Raw genomic sequence first — 10,301 nt, 5'->3', positions numbered from 1 at the left:
GGTCTTTCCCTTGGTGTAAGACAAGGAATCAGTGAGTGAGGAAGATGTGGGACTCATCAGGACCAGCGACTTTGCCAGTCTGTTAGCCTCCCTGGGCCAACACGTCCCCACCAGTAAATGGGGTGATGGGAGGTGACATACCTTCTATTTTTCTGACTCAAGAGACAGTAAATATAAAATCAAAAGAAATGCCTGAAGTTCCTTAAGCAATAACCTTCTCTTCATTGATCTTTAGGCAATGCCAATCAGTACATGGCCACATATCTAGAAGTCAGAGAACACCTCTGCTTTGATCCATCATGGCTCTTGCTGAGGGCTAAGTGCATCCTGGGACTCTGCAGGGTCCTGAGTAAATAGGTCTCCACATGAAGAAGATTTCACAGACTAGTCAGGAAGCTGAGGATCTCAGAAGAGGAAGAGAACGTGGAGATTTTTTAGCTATAGCTCAATGAGCGGTGCAAACACCAAGGGATGCGGGATTTTGGGAAGGTGGAGAGGTGGGCTGGAGGGGGTGACCATCATAGGCACCATGCACAGGGTCCAGTAGAAGCCAGTGAGAGAGTCTGCAGGAGTGGAGATGATTGAGATAAGCAGAGACTACAACAGGATGGGTGCACCTAGCCAAGAAGAGAGCAAGGCCTAGAGGCATCACTGTGTGAGGTTTCCTTGGGCTGCCTTCCTGGGAATCACTGTGCTAGGAGCAGTAGATTGAAGGAAGATTGGGGCTGTTGGATCTCACATGGCCAACTCATGGTTCAAGTCCTGGATCTGACAGCTTGAGAAACATGTAAAGTGTGTGTGCATGTGTGCCCAAAATCCCGGGAGGAGAATGGAGAAGATGGGATTGTGACATAGTCATGTCCCAGGAGGGTGGGAGGGAGTCTGCTTTCTCACTTTCCCTATTTTTCTGTCTCTCTGGTGAGAGCACATGCCATATAACAAACTAAGAGAAGAAAGAAAAGGAAAAGGGAGTTTGGGACCAGCAGATGGCAAGGTACTTGAGGTACTAGACTCAAATGGCCAACCACAGTTCGAGTCCTAGACCTACTGGCTTGCTTTCTTACTTTCCCTCTCTCCAGCTCTCTCTGATGAGTTCACATGTCCTATAGCAAATTTCTAAATAATAAATAAATAAGATTAAATCATTCTAAAAGAAGAAGAAAGAAAGAAAGAAAGAAAGAAAGAAAGAAAGAAAGAAAGAAAGAAAGAAAGAAAGAAAGAAAGAGGGAGTTAGCACCATCTCTGCTCTTGAGATGGGTGGCTAGCCCTACTGGCATAGTCAATGGCCTCATCTGTAAAATAGGTGTGGAATACAACCCTGTTCCCAAGGCTGGAAGGGCTTGGAGAGCAGTGTGCATCTTGGACTGTGAGCTGACATACAGGCTGTGAAGTCTGTTCAGTGGTAAATACCAAGGCTGCAGCTGGTATTTTCAATACAATGGAACAGACCAAAGTAGAATAGAAATCATCAGGGCATACACACAGTGGGGCGAGTACGGTCCCTACAGTTTTGTTCTGAAGGAAACAGGTGTGGCTGGAGGGATGTCTGTGAGCACTGGGCACATGTTCTTACTGTGAGTCAGCATCCAAAGGCCTGGAAGCTGTGGGCAAGGTGCGCCCTGAGGCTCTTAGAGCCTGTGTTTGCTGTCTGCGTAGTCCTGTGTTTATTGTAGGCAGCTGCTCTTAGCAGTGAAGGGGTTGGCGGGGCGGGGAGAGATTGGGGACTGAGTGGTGGGTTTGGGCTGAAGCTAAGACTAGCCACGGTAGAAGGCAGAGTACCTGCACCACAGGCGCTGACACCATTCCTTGAGAGAATGTTATGAGTCTAGATTTTTTTTTTTAACTTTTTCAATATCTGCTACCTAAGAGGGCTTCCACTGCCTCCATTCAGAAATGCCAGAGAGAAGGCATTTCTCAGGTGGTGATTCCCTGCTGCCCGCTCCTCAAACCTATAGGAAAGCACAAAATGACAGGAGGGGGAAGCTCCTTCCCTAGGAAATAAGCAAACTGCATCCTGGGGATGGCAGCTATCCCTATGGGGTGGCACTTGTCCGTCTCTAGGAATAAACCCCAGAGCATTCTGTTCCAGGATCTCCTACCAGGATGATGAAAATCGACAACTGACACCCCCAGAGGAGGACAAGAGGGACCTCCGGCAGTCTCCAAAGAGGGGCTTCCTTCGCTCTGCTTCACTAGGTAAATGCACACCCTGTTCCCGCGATGTGCCTGGATGTTCCCTCTCTGACACCAGTCAAGTGCTCAAGCTGACTGAGAAACCACTGTGGCTTGGCTCAGCCACCCAGCACACAGTGGACTGGGCAGTTTTCCAAAGTGATGAAACAGAATTCCCAAGGCAGGGCTGAAGAGGGTGGGACATGGGCATCTTTACACTGCATGTTCAGAGACGAGGTGAGGGGCAAAGAGGAGGTGCATCCAGGGTTACTCCCACTACTTATACCCTACCTGGCTACCAGCCGTCCTGGGCCCTCTTTTCCTGCCCTGATCCTGGTTCTTGCTGGTTTTGCAGGTCGAAGGGCCTCCTTCCACCTGGAATGTCTGAAGCGACAGAAGAATCAGGGAGGAGACATCTCTCAGAAGACAGTCCTGCCCCTGCATCTGGTTCATCATCAGGTAGCCCATACTTCTCGACAGGCCACTGACCTAGTAGGCTAGACAGTCTGACAGGCCACTGACCTAGCAGGCTAGACAGTCCCCTGGTCCACCCTGGCCCTGGTCCTGGTCCCAGCAGTACCTCCAGGCAGGGCCATCTGTTCTTCCTGTGCAGGTGAGAGTCTTAGCAATGCCTGCAGGGTCGCAGCAAGTGCTAGAGGGTAGGAACTCTTCGGTGATCCTGAAGGATCAGCAGACACAGGGGTCCGCCTGGGCTTTCTCCGCTCAGTGGCACAGATGTTCTCTCCCCAGAGTTGTCAGGCAGAAGTGGCTGCTTCTCAGAGAAAACTCCTGAAAATTCAACTGCACAAAGACCCACCCACTGACATACATAAAAATCAAAAACCTACAGCAGCGTGACCAGGAGTAGAGAATGCCATCCAAGGAAAACAGGTCCAGGGAGATGCTGGGTGAAGAAGGGTGCTTTCTGTGGCCGACTCCACCTGAGATAGTGAAATCTGAGACATGGGTGTCAAACAAATTCCTAGTGCCTTAGAACTCATGGAGATTTCAGATAGTTATCTAAGGCAAATCCATTGCCTCCAGGCAAACTGGACCTACAGGTGAGTTTGCCAACCTTCTTACCTTTTTAGTTATGTATTCCCTTGCCATGGACTTATGTTGTTGTTGTTTTTAAGATATTTTTGCTAGTAAGGTGTGTGCACTCACCAGAGAAACAGAAAGTGAGAAATCACCCCAAAGGGTATGGGCGCACTGTAATCCCTTCTCCTCCATTCTCCTCTTGGGATTTTGGGAATGCACACACATGCACCTGGAGTGAGTTTCAAGCTGCCAGGTTAGGGACATGAACTGAAGTGGGCCATGTGGGAGTCCAGTGTCTTAACCACTATGCCACCTGCTGGCCCCACCATGGACCTAGGTTTGAATGATTTTCTTTTTTATACCCAAAGGCATTCAACTGGCAAGCAAAACTTGCAGTCAGTATAGGAGGGCCAGGGTGACTAAGCAAAGTCAATATTACTTCAGCTCAATTAAATCTGCTATTTTGCTTAGCCTGCATGGCTTTGCCAAAAAATGTCTGATTTCAACCCAGCTTTCCAAGATATTGAACATAGCCTTTCACATCCCTCAGGTCTCCAGGGACCCAGGAACTCCTAGGCTGGAGACAATTAGGAGTTGGGGAGGGGAGGATGGCAGGCTGTGTGGATACCATGTATGGTTTTCAAAAATTTCCAGGAGTGGGAACCAGCAGTTAGCGTAATGGCTATGTCGCTGGACTCCCACGTAGTCGATCGCGGTTCGTGTCCCGGACCCGGTGGCTTAAAACTCACGCCGGGCGCGTGTGCGTGCGTGCCCAAGATCCCGAGAGGAGAATGGAGGAGAAGGGATTGTGGCGTGACCATCCCCCCTGGGGGGGTGATTTCTCGCTTTCTGTCTCTATGTCTCTCTCTGTCTGTCTGGCAAGCACACGTGCCCTACAGTGAAAATCTCTCAAAAAAAAAAAATCTCCAGGAGTGGCTCACCTGTCTGTTCTGATCAGGTCGGTTGGCAAGGGAGGCTTTGATCTGTATTCTCTCCTTCCACAATATCCCCACTCCCTCTGGCTCTCAGCACTGGCTTCCCACAACATGGCTTTGTCCCACGAATGCATCATGGCAGAGCAGCGAACATGGCTAAGCCTCTGCCAAGAGCTACTTATGGCACGGACATGTCACAGGTCAGATGCTTGAGAGATCGGAGGCAGAGGACATAACACGTAACTGCTCAGTTACGGTGCAGCTCAGGTGTCAGTCATCCACTATATCTGAGGGAGACTGGCAGGCCATCACCCAGTTATCTTGGTAAATCTAAGCAGCAGACGTGGGTTTGTCTAGCTCTTCCTGATGCACATGGCACTTCCTCACAGCCCCGTTCACTGGCACCACGGGGTAGGTGATGGTGAGAGCACGGCTGCTCCAGTTTTACAGATGATACATGTTTCCATGTTATCCACACTTTACTGGTGAGAAAATGGTGAGCGAATTTACAGCTCACGGTGGTAAGGTTAGTGCTGAGAAGCAGATCCTCTTTTTTAAATTTGAGAGGTGCATGCACTCGCCAGAAAGACACAGAGAGACAGAAAGCAAGAAATCATCCCCCAGGGGGGATGGCCATGCTGCAATTCCTTCTCCTCCGTTCTCCTCCATTCTCCTCTTGGGATCTTGGGCACACACACACATGCACCCAGCATGAGTTTAAACCGCTGGGTCCGGGACTCGAACTGCGGTCAACTACTTGGGAGTCCAGCAGCATAGCCATTACACCAACTTCTAGTCCCCAGATACTCTTGATCCCATTCAATCACAGCCTTCTGAAGTTGGAGAAAGATGGCTTCAGAATGAGATGATCACTAAATGCATGTTGAGATTGTTGGGCCCCTGTAAGGTCTTGATGAGACGATGGCAGGGGCTCCAGGCTGGGGAACCAGCTTCCAAGAGAAAGGGCTGGAAGACAAGGCCTGCTGCTCCCGGGCCTGGCCAACCACAACTTGTTACTTGTGTGTCCACAGGCACTGGCGGTGGCGGGTCTGAGTCCTCTCCTGCAGAGAAGCCATCCCCCAGCTACATCCCCCAGGCTGTCTGCCACGACCCCTGCTACCCCTGGCAGCAGAGGCTGGCTCCCGCAGCCCATCCCCACCCTGAGGCTGGAGGGGACCGAGTCCAGTGAGAAGCTCAACAGCAGCTTCCCGTCCATCCACTGCAGTTCCTGGTCGGAGGAGGCCACCCCCAGTGGTGGGGGCAGCGATGGTCGGAGAGCCAGGCCTGTGTCCCTCACTGTGCCCAGCCAAGCAGGGGTGCGGGGCCGGCAGCTGCATGGCAGTGCCAGCAGCCTGGTGGAAGCGGTAGGTGACAGGAACTGCCCAGCAGCAGGAGCCGTGGCGGTGGTAGAGCATTGCTGGTGGTAGTGCGTGGATGGGCTAGAGAATTGGGAAGGGAGGACCAGCTTCTTCCCCACACAGATGGGCTGGTGGGTCTGAGAAAAAGACCTTGCTCTCCATGTGTACAGAAGGGGAGTGTGGCAGGCCAACAGTTAGGGCCACACAAGACTCCTCAGCTTCTGTGAGGCTGGGCCTAAATAGGGAGGGAGAAACAGAACCCTACCCTACCTCAGCAACACACCCCTGCTGTGGCCAGCGAACCCCCAGACAGGCCCAGGGGCTCCATGGGACAGGCCCATTGCGTGACAACTGTTCAGAGAGCAAGCGAGAGGTGGGTGAGGGCCTGAGGCTGCATTTATGTACTAGAGGAGCCGGATCTGTGCTCTGAACCTCGACTGCTCTGAGAAGCACCTGGAGAGCTCTGGGCAAATTAAACCGATGTTTTTTAAAGCTCTTCCATGACTGCTGCACAGCTGGGTTGAGAGCCACTGGTCTAGAACAAAACTTTTAGTTTCACTGTTTTTCTGGGTCAGTGCATGGAGCACCATATTTTAGAGGCTCTTTAACAAGTAGGAACAAACCCACAGGAGGACAAGTGGGATGGTGAGCAATATTCTAACAGAAGTTATGTTACACAGGGTGGAGTTACAGAGTGATGTGGGCAGGGCAGCAAGGGGGCCACATACCTGGGAGAAGCACGCTCCAGGCTTCAATGGGCTGCCTCTGCCCACCCTTTGGCTCAGGTGTTAACTTGCCCCCAGAGCGGTCCTAAAGCAGCCAGTGGGAAGGGTGGAGAAGTCATGGGCCACCTGCCTGCCCTCCTGAGCAGAAGCAGAGACAGGTGCATGCACGGCATTTCACACATGTGTGCCCGGTCCTCACCCCTGGACGGGCGACTAGCTGGCAGTGGTCAGAGGTTGGCAGTTCCACCAAAGGAGAATGGAAGTTTCTTGGAAGAATCAGATGAAAGAGGCCATGGAGAAGGGAGGCGGACAGCCTGCCGTGGCCCCGGTTTGCCAAGGCTTTCCGGGTCTGAAGAGTTTTCAGTACCACTGCCCAAACTTCCATCGTCTGGCCGGTGCAGCCCTCATTCCTTCCCGGTGCTCTGTCTCTCCTTTTTCTTCGGCAGCCCCTTTTTATCTTTTTAGAATAATTTTATTTAACTTTATTTATTTTTATTTACTTATTGTAATCTGACCAGACAGAGACAGGGTGAGAGAGAGAGACAGAGAAAGACAGAAAGTAAGAAAGCAAGTCACCAGGTCTGGGACTCGAACCTCAGTCAGCCTTGTGGGAGTCCAGTGCCCTTAACCACCCCTTTCAAGACTCCAGCCGCCCGCTCAGGTTCCCTCAGCCCCGCCTCAGGAGGGGTGCACGCGGCAGCGGGGCTCCCTCTTAGTCCTTCTCCCTGACCCCCTCTCCTCTCCAGGTCTTGATTTCAGAAGGACTCGGGCAGTTTGCTCAAGATCCCAAGTTTATCGAGGTCACCACCCAGGAGTTGGCTGACGCCTGCGACATGACGATAGAAGAGATGGAGAGCGCGGCCGACAACATCCTCAGTGGGGGCGCCCAACAGAGCCCCAACGGCACCCTGTTGCCCTTCGTTAACTGCAGGGACCCAGGGCAGGACCGAGCGGGGGGCGAAGAGCACGAGGGCTGTGCGCATACCCTGGGGCGGTGCCCGAGTGAGGAGGAGCTCCAGGACGGCAGGGTCTACGCCGGCGGCCTGTAGTCGGGCGGGGAGACGCTGGGTTTTTTTTTATCTGTCTCAGTGTCATAATGGTTCGTTTCAGAAGTGCCTCACTGTTCTCGTGACCTGGAGGTAACCGGAACAGCGTCTTCATTCATTTCTGTCTGGACGAGATGCAGAGCTGGGTGGTGTGCAGAGCCCGCTTCCCAGGGGGAGGAGAAGCAGCACCCCGCGTGGTGTCACGGAGGGAGCATGGCGAGGTGCGGCGGAGGAGAACCGCCTGCCCGCTCCTTGTACCCCAGGCCTGCGGAGGAGCCCACTGTCGCCTCTGGGCATGGGAGAACCTCAGCGTCCTGCGCAGCCCTCACCAAAAGGACCCTCTATCCAAACGGGTGTCTTTCAACTTTGCTTGTAAAAAAAAAAAATCATTTGCACATATTCTGTATGAGCCTCACTGTCTCCATAGAGCCAGGGCCCTGCGGATCTGGAGAAAGGGAGCGGGCGAGACTGCCAGAGAGGAGCCCGCCCACCGCAGAGGGAAGAGGAGCAGCCAGGGGCACAGGAGCTCTGGACACAGGCGGGCCCGGGGAGAGGGACAGCGGGCTGCGTCAGTCAGACCCCGGCCGCCTCCGCCCGCCTGCACCTGCACCTGCGCCTGCGACAGATCGCTCTGCACTAGCCACGCGGAGCTGGCACTGCCCGCAGGGAAGGGGCCGGCGCTGCACGGATCGAGGTGGTGCTGTGCTCCTGTTGAGCGCTCTTTTGTTTGTGGTTTGACATTTTTCTTGACAGCATGTTGCAGTTTTTCGGATTTTTTTGGGGGGGATTTTTGTTTGTTTCTAAAATTTTGTTTTTCCAAGGGGAGGGGAAGAAGAGGAGTGTTTACAAAGTTTTATAGCGGCCCACCCTACAGTTTTCACTTCTGCAAATGTAAATGGGGTTTGGTTTTATTGTATTATTTAAATGGTTGTGGTTTCCTTTTTCCGCAGAGGGCTCAGTAGAAGCCCCTGCAGGGAAGGGTTTTACCGGCCATTGTGTTATGCCCAATAATTCGTTATAATTTCCTTAGGTAGACACACGTTTTTGTTCTGGTTTGGTTTTATAATTTAAAGGTAATTGGCAATGCACTTGATACGGTCTTGCACATGTGGGTGATTGAGTTGGGTTCCTTTTTGTGGGGATATTGGGGGGTGCGAGAGAGAGGAGGCACGAATGAGTCTCCATAAGTGTGTGTGTGTCACGTGCATATGTGGTGGGTTGTCTGTGCCAGGCCGTTCCTGCGTCTACACACCACACAGTGTGCCCACGCGCACAGATGAGCTAGCAGTTCCCTCTCTCTGGCTTGACTGTGGGGAGACCTGAATCCGGGGCCATTTGAAAGCAAAAACAAACCACTGTCTCTGCTTCTGAAACGGGAATCAGTAACTCTTTGCATTTTCTGTCCCACAAGATATGCAAAAACAATGCAATAATATTCATTTTAAAAATACAATTGTGAGTTGTGTTGGCATTAAAACTGTACTTAAAAAAACACACACAGAAATTTAAGGGGAAAACTCAAGGCGTTTTGCTTCGATATATTCCGTGTAATGTTTTATTGCATTGATAATGTTTCTGTTGAAGAAACCGTTATACTTGAATTCAGGTCAGTTTCAGTATTTTTCAAATATTTTTTTAAAACTGAATTGCAATTGTGCCAAGCGAATATAATGAATTAAGTTTGTTTTTGAATTCACCTCTTGTATATTTTGCTGCATGTAAAGTAAATCATTTTGTATTTGAAGTGTGACAAGCTTTACCTTTGAACTCTGAAGTGCTTTTTCTATCTGTGGCTGGGGCAAAGGGAATGATTTGTCTTTTAATTTGTACAATGAGCAAAGGTATTGCCCATGTAAGTCATGATTCTGCTATCCACAAATGGGTTTTGACATTCCTGTTTTGCATATCTTGTGTTTGCCTTCATGTCACACCCCCCACCCTGTTTTTCCAAAATCATCTCTTAGGTATATTCGTGCCCCATCTTTATCCAATCTTCACTCTATTCATTGTGCTGCGGTTATCTGGGGTGATCCTTCTCCAAGAACAGCCCTTCACCATGAGGGATAGTGAAGCATTCTGCCCACTTCTTTTGTCACTGGCTGGCATCAGTGTCCCGCACAGTCCAAGTGGCTGACTTTTCCATTCATTACCACAGCACAAACTTCCCTCATTCCTCTCCCCAGCAAAGTGACTGAGTGGATGGAGCTCAAGTTGGGCTGTCGGGGGGAAGGGGCAGCCCAGCCTCACTTCTGGCAACTGCTTACCCAACTGCCAACAGCAGAGGCTAGAGAAAGGAGCTGAGTGGAACCCTGGCCTGACCAAAGTCACCTCTCTGGCATGCTCATTTCTCTATCCTTTCCTCGCTCTAAACCAAGATTTCCTCCAGAATCACCTACTGTGCTTGGCAGAATGGAAAGGGGACTCAGCCAAGGGAGCTTATGATGACAGTAGAAATGGGTTTTGTGGGGGCATCTCTTATGTCCATTGATACCCAGAGCCAATAGCTGTGTCCTTCACATGTATTTCGGCAATGATGGTTGAAAAGACATCAGCTTAGGAAAAATAGGATGCAACCATTCACCCAGAATTTACCTATTGATTCTTTTCTAGTCCCAGGATCCCCTTGGCCTGTTTTGGCACATGTATGAGTGCATTTAGAATATGGCAGAGTTTGTTACCCCGTGAGGCTGAGTCGTACTTTCATGGACTGGGTCATGAAAAAATGGAGAAATATGCCAGATATCCCCAGGTGACATATGGTCTGCAGTTTCTTCTTTCTTTCTTTCCTTTTTTTTTTTTTTAGAGGTTTTTGCTATAGGGTGTGTGCGCTCGCCAGACAGAGAGAGAGAGAGACATAGAGACAGAAAGCAAAATATCACTCCCCAGGGGGGGATGGCCACGCCACAATCCCTTCTCCTCCATTCTCCTCTTGGGATCTTAGGCATGCATGCACATGCTCCCAGCATGAGTTTTAAGCCACCGGGTCCTGGACTCAAACTGTGGTCAACTACGTGGAAGTCCAGG

At 50.9% G+C, this 10,301-nt stretch overlaps 1 protein-coding gene across 1 annotated transcript in view; it reads left to right on the top strand.

Moving 5' to 3' along the window:
- The window catches only part of CACNA1C (calcium voltage-gated channel subunit alpha1 C), a 116,591-nt gene extending 106,508 nt beyond the window's left edge, over nt 1-10,083 (top strand). Inside the window, exons 25-28 of the mRNA XM_006148339.3 lie at nt 2,090-2,196; nt 2,528-2,631; nt 5,180-5,512; nt 6,978-10,083. Of these exons, the coding sequence (XP_006148401.2) occupies nt 2,090-2,196; nt 2,528-2,631; nt 5,180-5,512; nt 6,978-7,280 (847 nt within the window). The 3' untranslated portion in view covers nt 7,281-10,083. The remainder of the gene's footprint in view (nt 1-2,089; nt 2,197-2,527; nt 2,632-5,179; nt 5,513-6,977) is intronic.
- The last annotated feature ends 218 nt before the right edge of the window (nt 10,084-10,301 follow it).

The sequence above is a fragment of the Tupaia chinensis genome, unplaced genomic scaffold (genome assembly GCF_000334495.1).
Source record: "Tupaia chinensis unplaced genomic scaffold, TupChi_1.0 Scaffold000232_1, whole genome shotgun sequence".
Lineage (NCBI taxonomy): Eukaryota > Metazoa > Chordata > Mammalia > Scandentia > Tupaiidae > Tupaia > Tupaia belangeri.
Note: the sequence above shows the minus strand (reverse complement) of the source record. Positions and strands in the feature narration are given on the sequence as shown.